The sequence below is a fragment of the Sporothrix schenckii genome, assembly GCF_000961545.1.
Source record: "Sporothrix schenckii 1099-18 chromosome Unknown Cont41, whole genome shotgun sequence".
Lineage (NCBI taxonomy): Eukaryota > Fungi > Ascomycota > Sordariomycetes > Ophiostomatales > Ophiostomataceae > Sporothrix > Sporothrix schenckii.
This window is the reverse complement of record NW_015971142.1, coordinates 3,467,542-3,481,761: the sequence shown is the minus strand read 5'-3', so window position 1 is coordinate 3,481,761 and position 14,220 is coordinate 3,467,542. Positions and strand designations below refer to the sequence as shown.

The window sequence follows — 14,220 nt, the reverse complement described above, 5'->3', positions numbered from 1 at the left end:
CACTCACGCACTTTGCCGCCTTCTCGTCGTTGTCGCCGGCTCTTTCCCTCCCACTTCGTCTTTGACACACTGCAACGCCTCCCTGCCCTCCTTCCTTATATAACAACCCAATGCGTGCTGCTCTCCCCCGCTCGCCAATTGTGCGTTCTGGTGTCACTGCCGCCACAAAAGCTTCTTCGACCACTGCTTTCTCCCGTTTGTTTACATCACCACGCCATATTTCCAAGATTATCTCCTTTAGGATCGCACCCGCTGCCATTCCTGCAGTCCGCTACATCAGCACTACCACTCACAACTGCTTTCATTCGTCGACGACCCTCGCGTCCCCAACATCAACCAAAATGGTAAGCTGACTGCATTTCTAGTCGTCGCTTCGGGCCTACAAGGAATTAATTGCCTGCCCATTCCCTCGGGTAGCGTCAGCAACTAATCCACCGACACAGACGGCTAGAGGCTTCAAGGTCACCGACTGGGTCGACCCCAAGGACACGTCCGGTGAGTTCAAGCGCCAGGTCAGCTCTTTCCGTGACTGGATCGGCCAGGCCGACGAGTCCGGCAACGTCCGGTTTCCCGCCGAAAAGGACCGCTACCACCTCTACGTCAGCTACGCCTGCCCCTGGGCCACACGCGCGCTCATCGCCCGCAAGCTCAAGGGCCTCGAGGACATTGTCTCCATGTCCGTCGTCCACTGGCACTTGGGCAGCAACGGCTGGCGCTTTGTCACCAAGGAGGACACCGATGTCCCCGGCGTGGGCGTTGTGCCCGATCCCCTGCCCGGCCACGAAGCCTTCACCCACTTGCGCGAGGTCTACATGCTCGCCAACCCCAACTACACGGGCCGCATCACGGTCCCCGTGCTGTGGGACAAAAAGACGCGCACGATTGTCAGCAACGAGAGCAGCGAGATCCTGCGCATGTTTGGCGCGGCCTTTGACGGCCTCATTGGCCCCGCGTTCCAGAAAGTCGACCTGTACCCCGAGGCCCTGCGCAAGGAGATTGAGGACGCGCACGTGTGGCAGTACGACCTGATCAACAACGGCGTGTACAAGAGCGGCTTTGCCACCAAGCAGGCCGCTTACGAGCGCAACGTCGTGGCCCTCTTTGAGGCGCTCGACCGTGCCGAGAAGCACCTGTCCGAGTCCAAGGGCCCCTATTGGTTTGGCGAGACCATGACCGAGGTGGACATCAGACTGTGAGCCCCCTTCCTCCCTTCGGCGGCTCCTTGTTGGGTTGTTGGGTTGTCCTTGATCTCGTTACCGATTCTGTACTGACTGCTTTTTTTCTTTGTAGATTCGTCACAATTATTCGCTTTGATGTGAGTGTTTTTATTTTTCTTTGTTCACCCCTGGGCTTTCTCTTTTTTGTTTTGCCAAATCACTAATTCACCGTGGACAGCCCGTCTACGTTCAACACTTCAAGTGCAACTTGTCCGACATCCGCTCCGGCTACCCCTTCCTCCACAAGTGGATGCGCAACCTCTACTGGAACCACCCTGCCTACAAGGACTCGACCAACTTCTTGCACATCAAGAATCACTACACGAAGAGCCACACCCAAATCAACCCTTTCAGCATCACCCCGCTGGGCCCCGTCCCGGATATCCTGCCGCTCGACCAGGAAGTGGCCGCCGTCAAGGCTGGCAAGCTGTAGGAGGGTACACCAATTAGCATTTTCAAAGGTTGATTTTGGATGGATGATTTAGTTCTGCCAATGCTAATTTTAATTGTTTGCTACCTTTATGATTCTCTTTAAAATTACGTCTGTGTTTGTGATTTATTGTTATTGACATTGTTGTCAGCATTATTTTATTATTTTACCACTATATTTTACTATTTCTCAAATGAAAATGTAACGAAAGACAGGATTGTTAATTCATTACCTCTTGAGGTGAAGATAGTTGGAATTTCAAAACTCTTCTCGAAACATCAAACCAGTCAGCAGGAGGTGGACATACCAGCATGAGATTAATGTAAGAAGCCAAAGGCTCCAACAAAAAAGCAATGCTAATACAGAACAGACAAATAAAGTAAACACCTGATAAACATGACGATGTACACAATAATATAGATTCGAAGCGAAAAGAAAACATTGTGATAGTAATGGCCACTTCCGCTCTCTTCGCTCCCAGGCAAATTCTCCAAATGAACGAACAAAAAAGCAAGATAATGTAAAGACAAGCTGTTGCTACAAAGACGGCATTTTTTCAAGACAAAAGTGTAAACAGAGCATGAAATCCCTGTCTTCCCGTACCCCGGAGATATGCAGAAAAAGGCAAAGAAACGACAAAAAGTAAAAAGAAATAAACGATAGGCAGTTAGATGGTTATTAGATATGAAAAATATTCCAGAAAATTTGTCGCACGAAAGATAGGAGACGCCAAGGCCTTTTTACAGCTGGCCAGAAAGAAGTGCCTCAGTTGCTGGAAAGAATGTTAGTACTACTGTCGTTTAAGTGAGTTGATCAGATGAGTAGAGAGTGGAGAACATACCGCTGTTGATGTAGGCACGGCGCGGGTCGAGGTTGACGTTAAAGCGGCGCTCAAGCTCCTGCTTGATGCCTTTCTTGGTCACGGTCATCAGGTCGGCCGTCCGGAGAATCTCGCGGATCTCGGCAAGCAACGCATCGTCGCTGGGCATGCCCACCAGGTTCGTCATCTCCATCTCGCCGCCGCCCATGAACTGGCTGGCGCCGAACTGGCTCATGCGATTGACGCCGGGCTGCTCGCTCATAAAGCTCATGCGGCTGGTGGCGGCGGCCATGTTGGGCATGGGCAGCGCAGACTTGTCGTGCATGGGGTAGCCGGCGGTCGAGCCGGGGCGCGACGGGTAGCCGTACTCCGACACCGCCACGTGGACACCGCCAGGGCCACCCATGCCCGGCTTTGTCGCGTACGAGTAGCCCGAGATCTCGGAGTGAGCGTCGTCGCGCGCTGTCTGAGCATCCCACAACTCGCCCTGGTACTCCTCCCACTTCTTGCGAGGGATCGAGCTGGGATCGAACTTGCCCTCGTCGGAAATAACGACCTTCTTGCCCTTCTCGCCAGCCACCACACGGGTGTTACCCCAGTTGAAGTCGTCCATGTGCCAGAAGGAGTACAAGGGCAAACCGAAACTGAAGATGGGAATGGCCAGAACGTACATGAGCATCCAGCCAATCATCTCCCACTTGCGGTGTAGGATGAAGATGATGGCTTGCAGACCGTAGATCACACCGAGCAGGATGAACGCAGTGATGGGCACAACAGTTCCCTTGGTGGCAACAAGCACTATCAGGTAGACGATGTAGGCGAGGGTGACAGGCTGAATGATTGTCGACAGAAGATCCACCAGGACAATGAAGCGCATGGAGAAACAGCAGAAGCCACAGAGCTGGGCCATGGGCATCAGTTCCATCAAGTTGTGCACAGTGGAGTTAATCCAGCGACGACGCTGCGACAGGAACACCTTCCATGAGTCGGGGGCAATCGTCCAGGCATGGGCACGGTTGATGTACTTGGTCTTGTACTTGCTGTGATGCTTGAGGAGTAGCGTCGTAAGGAAACGATCCTCACCAAGGTGCAGCAGATTCTTCATGTGCAGCGTATCCACCCGAATGGTGGAGTAGTTTTCCACAATTTCGCGCGAAACAAACAGAGGTTTGCCCGTCTCGGCGGCACGGATGCGGTACATGGAAAAACAACCGGGTAAACAGGTGACGGAGCCGAACAGAGATTCGAAAGCCTTGGACAGATTGTGCGAAATGTAGTACTCGTAGACCTGAATCATCGTCACAAACGAAGCTTTGGCGTTCGTCAGGGCGGTTTCACCACACACGGCAATGAGGCGCGTGTCGTCGAGGAAAGCAGAGACGAAGCGCGTGCCAGAGTCGGGGGCAACCACTGTATCGGCATCAATCTGGAGCAGGAATTCGTAGAAAGTAGGATTCACGCCAATGATGTTCCGGATTTGATGGTACATTTCGAGTTCCAGAGGGCTCATGGCCAAGTTGTAGTGCACGCGGTTGAGGAAGCGCATCAAGATCATCTGCGAGTCACGCTTGCCGCGGTTACCAGGACGAGACACCTCAGACGGCTTGCCGATCTTGACAATGACAAGGAAGGGCACAATGTGACCCTGCACCTCGTAGAGACCGGAGTAGACCTTGCCCATGTTGTGCTGCTTCATGCCCTCGCCAAGTGACTCAAAGCTGAGCGGCTCAGGGTCGACCGTCTCAGAAACGCCTAGGATGTCCAGGACGATGCGAGGAGTCGGGCGATCGTTGCCCTGGCCAATAATCATGCCGTCACAGATAATGACGAGCAACTTGCGCTTATCATCGTAGCGCATACGGGCCACGGAGTCGATGGCACGACGCAGGGAATCCTCGTCTTCGGTGTAAGCGGGGATCTGGCACATGATGAACTTGTCGAGGTTCTCGGGCATGTTCTTGGTACCAAATTGCAGGGCTGCCAGGAACTTGAAGCCGATGACGGAGGCAAGCAGGACGGACACAGCAAGGACAAAGTAATCGGCAAAGAGACACTTTGGGGAGTTTCTCGTGTCGACATCACCCGTGTAGAACAGGTTGTCCAGACACAGCATCATGCGCGACTTCTCAGTCGATGTTAACGAAAGAGCATTCCAGTACTTGGTAACATCGTCACCGGCCTTCTGCTGGAAAAGGTCGACAACCAGCTGATTCATGAAGTTGACATCATCGGCGGAACCGCTGACAGACTCGCCGGCCGGGGCGACTAGCTGACGGCCGTTGGCAATGTAGTTGGTCATATCATAGATGCGGCCGTTGAGGATAGCAACTGACTTGCCACCATTAGCCAGCTTCGACACGTAGCTCGAGGTGTATCCGATGTTGCCCTTCTTGTAACTGGAGCGCATCATGATCATCATCTCCGAGAACCAGTCAGGACGCGAGTCATTAGTGAAGTAGCGGAAATCATGGTACCGAGCATTCAGATCTGTGTTGCTGATCGTCGTGACGGAGCCGGTGGTGTTAGTGGACTTGAAGTCCAGCGTCACCTCAGGGTTGATGCCGGCATCGGTCGTGCCCTGGCACAGAGCGGAGACCTGGACAGGGAACAGGGACGTTATGTCCTCACCAGCGTACTGCGTGAGCATCTTGGGCGGCAGGTATGATGGATAGTGATGCGGGACGAAGGCGCCCAGGTCGAACACCTGACCGCGGATGGCGACGAAGGAAGAGGCGCCGTTTTGACCGTTCTTGGCCGAAAGCTCAGCAGCGCTGAACACATGCTGAGTTGGGCAGATAAGACGGGGGAAGGCAACCAGGAAGAAGGCACAGAAAGCACAGCTGAACCAGATGATGAAGTTGATGGCCAGCTTCTCACGCCACGCCATGCGGACATCTTTGCGAGGCATCCGGCCGATGTAGCGGATCGCAAAGTCAGGGATGAAGAAGGTGAGCAGGTACACAATGAACACCCAACGCTTGCGCTTGGACGAATCACGGTACTCCTCGACTTCGACCATGGCCTTTTCGTTGCCACGCTCCGCCATCTGCTCGCGCGTGTCCAGGTTCTGGAACATGTCACCGGCACCAAAGGCAGACACTCCAGCTTCGGAACGAGCGTCGACGTCGTTGCTTCCAAAGTAACCAGCACGAGCCTTGTCACTAATGCCAGCCGCCGACGGTGTGTTGGAGTTGGAGACGAGGCGCTCCTTGGAGACGCCGAAGGGATCAAGCGGCGTCAAGCCGCCATCACCAGGATCCGAGGGAAGGCCATACCGAGCAGAATGAGAAGTAGCGTCAGCAAAGTGGGAAATCTCCATCCAGCAACGTTCGCTGAGGAAGACACCAGTAGCACCAATCTGGATCTCGTTGCTCGGCCAGCGCTTGTCCTCGACGACAGACTCGACCTTCTCGCGCTCACTGCCGACGAGAAGCGTCTCGGTATCCGTGAGGCCCAGGAACTCGCCAAACGGAAGGAACAAGCTGAAATCAGCAGAGCGCAGGCGCTGGCTGATCTCGGCAATACCAAACGTCTGGATCTGAGTCCGCACGCACTTGCTGTCAAACTGGTTGGCAATGCGGCGATCGTTGGGCTTCAAACAGAACACAAAGTAGGCGTTTGTGTTGGGGGCATTGAACGACTTGGTGACATTGTCCAGCGAGGTGAGGAACTGGCCAGAGGCGCCTTGCTCGGAGTTGGCCTTGGTGTTTCCGCGGCGACCATCGCCGGCAGGGGACGTGGCACCGCCAGCATCGCTGGCAATATCCTCGAGAGACTCCTTTTGTTGGACAGTATCATGACGGCGGCGGGCGGCGCCAGCACGGCCACCCTTTCGCGACATGACACTAGGGGCACGCATGGGCTTGGAGCTGACCGAGGCCTGCATGACAGTGGATCGCTCCTGGGGGTGGACAATGGTCTGCAGGGCCTCCTGGCCAAAGAGACGGGCGACAAACTCACTCTTGGTAGAGTTGATCAGGTTCAGCAGGTCACCGGAGATGACCTCGCCGTTCTCCTCAACAAGGCCCTTGACCGGGTACTCCACCTCACCGGCAAAGTGCTTCACAGTGAAGGAGGCGGCCGCGTTTTCGGACAAGAAGTTGCTGCCGGGCAGCTTGGCAGTGGCCGAGCTCACGGCAATAGCGGGATTCTTGCCCTCGAACCGCTTGCGGAAGCTTTCCAACAGCTGCATATCGCTGCGGTGGCGGCGAGTCTGGTCGTCGAGGATGCTGAGCAGACCGTTGCCAGACTTCAGCAGACCCTTGACGGCATCGGAATTGTCAAAGTAGCTGGTGGCAGCGACACTGACCTCCTCGCTCTCCAGAAGATCGGCCTTGCGGTCGAAGAAGTTCTGGAGAGTCATGTTGTACAAAGACTCGGTGGCGGCGTTGTTCAGCAGCTGGTCCAGGGCCGAGCCCGTGGAGGACTGCTGCGAGAAGCCAGGGAAGTCAATGATGGAGACGGTGTTGGCAATGGCATCCTCAGCAGCACACAGCTTCTGGTTGATAGTCTCCGTCACGAAGGCAACGAGAAGAGAGTACAAGGTGCGGGCAAGTTCGTCGGCGTTGCTACGAGCGCCGGCAGGGTCGAGCATGACGGTGACACGCTCCTTGTTGATCATCTTGGTCTTGTAACCCAGGGTAGTTTGCAGATCTGCAGCACTGACACCAAGGAAAGCAGCAATGATAGACAAGACCTCCTTGTTCTTGACGCTGATCACAGTCTGGCCGCCCTCGTGCGAGAAGCCACCGCTGTCGTCGGCGGTTGGGGTGGTGTTGTTTGTACTCTCGAACTCGAGCTGGCCGATGTGCAGAATGCTGGCGAGAACCTGGCAGATCTCGGCAATCTCGCTCCGCGGGAACTCGAGCTTGCGGAGAGCCGTCTTGAAAAGCTGGAAGCCCTCGGCGTCGTTGATGCCGACCTTGAGCTGGGTGGGGTGGCCCAGGTACTTCCAGCGGCGCTGGCTGCCACCATGGGGTTCGTCGAAGCCCAGATGCGTCTTCTCAGCGGCACTGGTGCCGGCCATCAAGTAGTACAGGATGTGGAAGTTACGCTCGCCGGTGGGGACATCTGCTATCCGGCTACGCTCCAGACGATGGTCCAGGAGCTTCGCACCGATCAGAAGCGGCGCCGTGGAAGAGGCCGTGTCATACTGCAGCTCGTAGAAAAGACCGGCCTTGGAGGCGGTGGGAGTCGTCGCCGTTTTTGTGGTGGTGAGCGAGTCGAAGACGTAGGCGGCCAGGGAGACCTTGTTCGACAGTGGTGTTGACGACTTGCTGAGAAGTGCCGTGAGGAGATGGGCGCGGATGGTCGTCTTACCGGAGCCGGACTCACCCCTGAACGGATTAGCATCGATGTTCAGCAAGATCAGGTAGCTCGTATGCGCAGGAAGAAAGAAAAGGGAACAAATCTTACAGGAAAAGGATAGCCTGGTTTTCGGAGCGGTGGCCAAGACGGAGGAAAGCACGGTCAGCCATGTCCTCGGCCTCCGCCTGGGCGCTGCCCTCCTTGCCGCCATCGACGCCCTTGGTCGACGAAGAGTATGTGTTAAGGGAGATGAAGGCGTGGGACGAAAGCCGGGCGGTGGGCAGGGAGACATGGAAGCGACTGGCGAGGTGAGCGGTCAGGTGCGTATCGGACTGGAGATGAGCGGGAAGCGAGGGCAGCGAAGGTTGTGTGTGGGCACCGCCGGCACCGCCGCCGAGCGGCGGGAGGTTGAGGGCCATGTTGGCGCGAAGTTGGCGGCCGACGAGGCCGAAAGTTCACGAGAGGACGGGTTGGAAAGCGAGAGGATGATAGGAAACGAGGGTCGGGAACGGACAACGAGGACCAGCGTTTATGACCGGTATCTCTCCTGGTTCGAGACGTGTCGTCGTCGTCGTCGTCGTCGTTTGTCGGCCTCCAGAGGAGAGTGCCAATGTTTGGTTGTACTGCTGCTGGTTCGAGCAGGCGTGAAGCGAGCGTGATGATTTGGGTGAGGTTGACAAAAAAGAGACTGATCTCTCTCGCGAAACGAGTGACGATGAGAGGAGTACGGTGGAGGAGGGGGGACGAACAAAAACACAAAAACAGAGTAAAATGGATAATGTGCAAATATGAAAATCAAAAGAGAAAGAACAACGAACGGAAGCCTCCAAGCCACTAGAATTAGAAGTAACGAAGGACAGACGATAGGAAGAACGATCGCGGTGGGCAACAACGAGGAGCAAATGGTGAGGGCTAGGAAACGAGGCCGGGACGGGAGAGTAGGGAAAGTACTAGGGGGCCAAGACGAAAAAAAAGAATAAAAAAGAATGACAGCAGGTACAACTGCTGGAATGGCCTGAAGTACAGGGGATGGAACAAGGCTTGGCCAGGCCACGGTTCCGAACGGAATGAGAGAAAGGCTGTTCCTTCCCCGGCTGTTAGCACTGTTGTTTCCCTCGTGTTTGCACAGAAATGTGCCCAGCCAAGCCTGTCAGTTGGGCACATCGAATGTCAACACTGTTGCTGTTGTTAGAGCAAGGGGGGACACGCTTTCCCAAAGGAGGCGGGCGAACCGATGTCTGGCGGCGAGAAACAGGGGGATCACCTTTCGTTTCCCAGGGAATTTTTGGCTAATTTTTAGGCGTGCCTCAATCCAGATCCTAAAAAGGAGCCCCAACGCGCTAGTCTCGTATCCTTGTTTATGGTTCCGTCCCGGGCACCGGCACACAATATTTCGTACAGAGCTGCAGGACAACGGGCGGCGTTACGAGAAATGGTGGGCCGTAAGAATCGAGGCACAGCCGCTGGCAATACATCGTACAATGCGATGCAAGAATACAGGTTTATGCAGAGAGAGCAGCCATGCTATTGTGACGATACGAGCCTGGTTATAGTGACCGTGATAGTGGCTGAGGAAGATGGTAATTAATACTTGGTGGATACTTAGAGTCGGCCATTAGGTAGCTTCCAGCTTGCTCCAGGAGAGCTTTTAGGGCATATTAAAAGGCGAGATAAAAATCGATAAAACCGATAAATTGCGATCAATTCAACTCCTTTCCATCGCCTGCCCTAGCTCACGAATCTCCACAATACCGACAACCAGATCGCATCTCGTTTCTGGACTTAATAAGGTGCGAATTTGAGGTTGATAGAGACATAGTGCTGATGGGGATGATTTGTTTCCGATTGCACAACGCCAGCTTGCACGTTTCGTGTGTTCTGCTCTTTGCCCTGGATCATTTACGCTGTGTCTTTACATATCGTGTTTTGCCTTGACGAGGGAGCTTTGGATTCGTGAGAGGAATCAACATTCGTGTCGAACGAGGCAGAGGCCGACGCGCTGGCGCGTGCCCCTCCTGATGGCACCTGGGTAAGACAAAACACGGTGACAGATATGTCACGACGGCACGCAGTGGGCTTCGGTTGAGACGCGGCGGCATGCTTCATTTGTGGGCTTTGTATCTCTTTTCCCTTTCTGATCACTTATTGCAGTATTGTCTGTTTTCCTTCATTTTTTACTACAGCTTACCTATGTTTTGCCTCTACGTGTGGCTTTCTCAGATCCTACAGGCGGAAAAGGCTCTATTTTCTAGGAGTCCAACTGTGCCTTATACGGGACGCTGGATTTTGGCACACGTTGATGCGAGGGAGTCGCCGTTAGCACGGCAGGCCGAGGAAGCGCTTGCTTCAGCGGTGTGAAAGTCGAGGAGAGATGTAAAACTACCCTGGGCTGAGTACTCCAGCATAATTGCAAACAGGCTATTAATACATACCAGGCCGTGCCAGAACACGACAACCTTTCCAGAAACCGCCAGCGCATCAACACTGCCTCTGAACAGCCGACATGATGACTTGTGGCTGCTATCTTACAAAAGCCATGTCAGCGCCTGCATCTCTCTCTAAGTACCAGCCTCAACCGCTTCTTCGTGGTTTCTTTTTGCTTCACTTTTGTTTGTTCTCCAGTCATTTGCCGTAGTCGTCGACTTTCGCGACGTGTGGCGCCGCTCTGGCCTCGTAATTTACGTTGTTGGATGCGCTCTTGCAGGCCCCTCAGCCCCTATTTTGTCATTCCCGCAGGCTTTCATTGGCTGTAGGTGCTCTGGTCAACAGAACCCTGAAAATGGGCTCAGGGTATTTTTGCTCCACAAGGATGCCACCCGCGAGTGTGAACCTCAGGGATCCTGGGATTCTAATATCCATGCATCTTTTTCTTGTCAGCGCTCTGACCCTTGCCTTGGATCGCAGAGGATTGAATGTCCTGGTCCATAATAATCCAATTCGAAAAATGGAGGTGTGGGGATTTCCGTCGAGACGGAGGAACTGCCTATCCTTTCCTTACCGGTGCGGTTTACTCAGTAATATGCCACCCCCTAACTCCTTAGCTTTCGATTTCTGCGCTCGTCAATCGCTGTGGTGTGGTCTGGTCCTTGCTTGTTTGCGATCATCTCGGATAAGAAACCTGAAAATCCCAGTGGAGGCTGCATGCCGAGCTTCTCGATCATGGTAATGGAGTACATCGATAGACAACGGGAAAACGTGCACGCATCTTGCCCCTGAAAGGAAAGTGGGACGGACAGAGAGGCAGCACATAGCGAGACACGAAAACGAAAATATTCCAAAGGATTCATTCCAGAAAAAGAGGCCGCAAAACTACAAGAGCCAGCGCGAGAAAAATTTTGCGCAGGGGCCTAAGGCGTCTGGAGTCTCGACACATTCACCACAAGGAAGCCGGAAACCCCTGAAGCTTGGCTACTTTGGGATCTTGCGTGCATGTTGTTTTGCTTTCCCAACTCGCTTTGCATCGCCTGGTCGGCTTTGGCAAGTGCTGGTTTTCTCATCGTTGCCCCCACAATGTCGGTCATTGACCACAAGCCAGACCGTCGGCATGGCCTTGTTAGGCCTGGCCTGGTCGGTCTGGATTGTCCATAGACTTTTCACCAGTCAACACTCAGCTGCCCACAATAATGATCACGGGCTGCACATGACACAGCGCATCTAGGGTAAGACTACTTTTTTTCTCAGCTGCGCTGCTCCTGAATCTGCGTATCGCCGGCGCCCCAGAAAGCAAGGAGAGACCTGTCACCGATGTCTCTGTAATCTTCCCCTGTTTTTGGACTGCCGTCAGTGGTGCTGATCTCCTATTGAATTGGCTGTCGATGGGGGTGTCGACCGGAGAACGACGTACATTCCATTGAGTTGTCATGACGGTGTAAGTTATGTCAGAGTACGAAATAATACGTCGTAATTACGTTCGTATCCACTGCTCTGGACAACAACAAATAGGGACTCTCTGGACAAAATACGATGTATGAGAAGCATCGACCAAGCCCTGCTCGTCTTGAGACTACGGGGGGAAATGCTTCAGTAGCGATTCTGGCCTTTTGGACACTTTGTGTTTGCCATCCTGACTTATCGGCCACACTCGCCCACTGTACCTAAAAATAAGTGTTGGCTGCGAATCACAAGGCACGGTCGACAGAATGGTTTGTTCTTTTGTAAATGCTTGTTTTCGAAAGGCGAGAAGTTAGACTGAGGTTGAAGACTCTCTATCTGGCGATGCTTCGGCTTTTCGTCTCTCCAATGTTCAATGTTTTGACTCCCACCCCGTTTTACCTATTTAAGACTACTTAAGAGGACTTGTAAACTGCTAATTTATTGTGCATCGGCTTGTCTCACAAGAGCGGCCTAACACAAGCCGACACCTCCCCCTTCCCTCCAAGTTTGCTCGTATCTTTGGCAACGGTTTACTAGCACGTTACTTGCTTTTCGGCTTTTGTTGGTTGTCCCGGGCTATTTGCAGCCAAAGAGTCGCCAGAAACTGGGTTTCCGTCCTGCCCGACAAGCCTGGCTGCATCTCCGCTTACACAGCAGCCAAAAAACGCTACAAGCACACATGCACGGATGTGGCCACAAAGTGGCCTCGTGTTTTGGCTGAATGCTTTGTCTGCACACTTGTTTGGACACAGATGGTTTTGGCATGGATGTAGTCTGGGCCGCCTGGTTGTTGCCCTCCCCCTCGTAGTCTCCTTTGCATCGTGTTACGGACACACACTCAAACCTGAAAGCTCGTGATGGTGGATCCCTGGCGTGTTTTCCAGAACGTACCAAGCCACCCTTTTACACACAGCGAGCCAAATCGTCACTCTGTGGCCTCGTATTTTGCAGACTTGTGCCGGTTTTACCGCACCCACTTGGGCCACCTCTTCCCGTTTACGAGGCTTCCATTGGGGCACAAAAGGAAGCAAAATGGTGCGTCATTCGCCCACACATGGATGCTGACCTGTTACTTTGCCAATCGTATTGGGTGCGTTGCGTGAAAATCTCTGCGCTGTGGCCAGAATGAGAAACGATTCTGTTACATCGCGCGATCGTGCTGCCCGTCGACGTTCTGTGAATGGCCTGTGGTGTTGTTTATTTTTATTTAACGTAGCCTTTCGTTTCCTTCTCTCTCACATTTTTCTCTCGCTCGTTTCTCTTCCTCCCTATTGTCTTCCCACTCTGTGGGACGCGACGAGAATGCTGCGTGATTCCTGCCGGCCCTGTGTGACTTCACGGCACAGTAAGATACAGCGTAGTAATACAGCACCGAAAGCCACAGGGCCAGATTGTTCACTGGAACAGCTTGCACAGTTTGTGTATTAAACCAAAAGCATATTTTTAAAGGATGCCCCTTTTCGGACAGAACTAGCCTCTTTGGGACACCTAATGGGCTGGCCCGGTAGCAATGGCTAGAACGATGGCAATGAGAGGCGACAGAGGCTGAGAGGTACAAAAATAAAAATAAACTGGACCCAGGCGTTACCCCTCACACCCCTGAAGAGCACCGGATCCTCAAAGCGCTAGTCCTATTATGGACTACGGCCATCGCGACTCGCCTTGCAAACCTAAAGGCTCTTGTTTTTTTTGTGTTCTGCTGTTGGTAAACAAGGGGACGACCGCCACAGGTATGTAACTACTGGCTGCCCCTGAACGCGCGCGGCAGCGTTTGCCCACACGCTGGGTCGCTGAGGCGTTCTCTTTGCTGGCACGCTTCCTGCAACGCGCTCTGGCTGCACCGCGGAAGTATCGATGCTTTGTTTGGCTTGTTTGGCTACCTCTCGTTTGGCTACCTGCCACGGAAATTTATTGCCTCGATTCTCTCCCTTTGATTTGTCCTGTCAAATCTCATTCCAGCCCGTATTATGCACTTGCCTTCACTCGCCAGCGTTGACATATTCTCCCGAGTCGTTCAAGTTTAGAGAAAGAGCCACCGAGATTCCACATCTTACCCAACTGCGGCCAGTTTCTCGTACCTCCTGTTTCCGAAAGCACCTCGTATAGGGCACCCACTTAGGCAATAACCATACTGCTGGTATGTTGTGAAATGCCCGCTGGCCACGCTGGCCACGCTTTCAAGTTCATAGGGAACCCCGTAAATCCTGTCCAGCACGCTACTGCAGGATCTGTCACGCTGCTTGAACCTCTATCACACCACTGCCTCTGCTGTTGTCCTGGCCAGTAGCGACGTCCCTTGACAGGCTTGGCCCCTGAGCCGTGCCTTCCCCATATCCACACCCCAACAGGGAACTGCGACTGGTGGCTCTGTGTCTCCCTTGCAGTCTGTTTGTTCTCTTCCCATCACCGCTTTCACTTTTGCTTCTTCTCGTCTTTTCGTCCTGCTTTCTCAACCCCATTGTCACCTCTCGTTTGCCAACCGCCGTCACTCGTTGTTGCGGTTGCTTTCGTCCAGTCGTTTTGACTCGTTCATTTCTCTTGTATTCGTTTTGGAGATTTCCGTTTGGATGCTT

General features: G+C 53.6%; 2 protein-coding genes across 2 annotated transcripts; one reads left to right on the top strand and one right to left on the bottom strand.

Annotated features, from left to right (window-relative positions):
- Nucleotides 1–110: 110 nt before the first annotated feature.
- On the top strand, nucleotides 111–1,650 carry SPSK_07449 (glutathione S-transferase; the record flags this gene model as incomplete). The annotated part of the gene is made up of 4 exons (XM_016734111.1): nucleotides 111–344; nucleotides 444–1,192; nucleotides 1,291–1,315; nucleotides 1,396–1,650. 4 exons carry the CDS (start codon nucleotides 111–113, stop codon nucleotides 1,648–1,650), a joined length of 1,263 nt encoding a protein of 420 aa, XP_016591437.1.
- A 797-nt stretch (nucleotides 1,651–2,447) lies between these two features.
- SPSK_06859 (chitin synthase) lies at nucleotides 2,448–8,193 on the bottom strand (the record flags this gene model as incomplete). The annotated part of the gene is made up of 2 exons (XM_016733533.1): nucleotides 2,448–7,803; nucleotides 7,883–8,193. 2 exons carry the CDS (start codon nucleotides 8,191–8,193, stop codon nucleotides 2,448–2,450), a joined length of 5,667 nt encoding a protein of 1,888 aa, XP_016591436.1.
- Nucleotides 8,194–14,220: the final 6,027 nt, after the last annotated feature.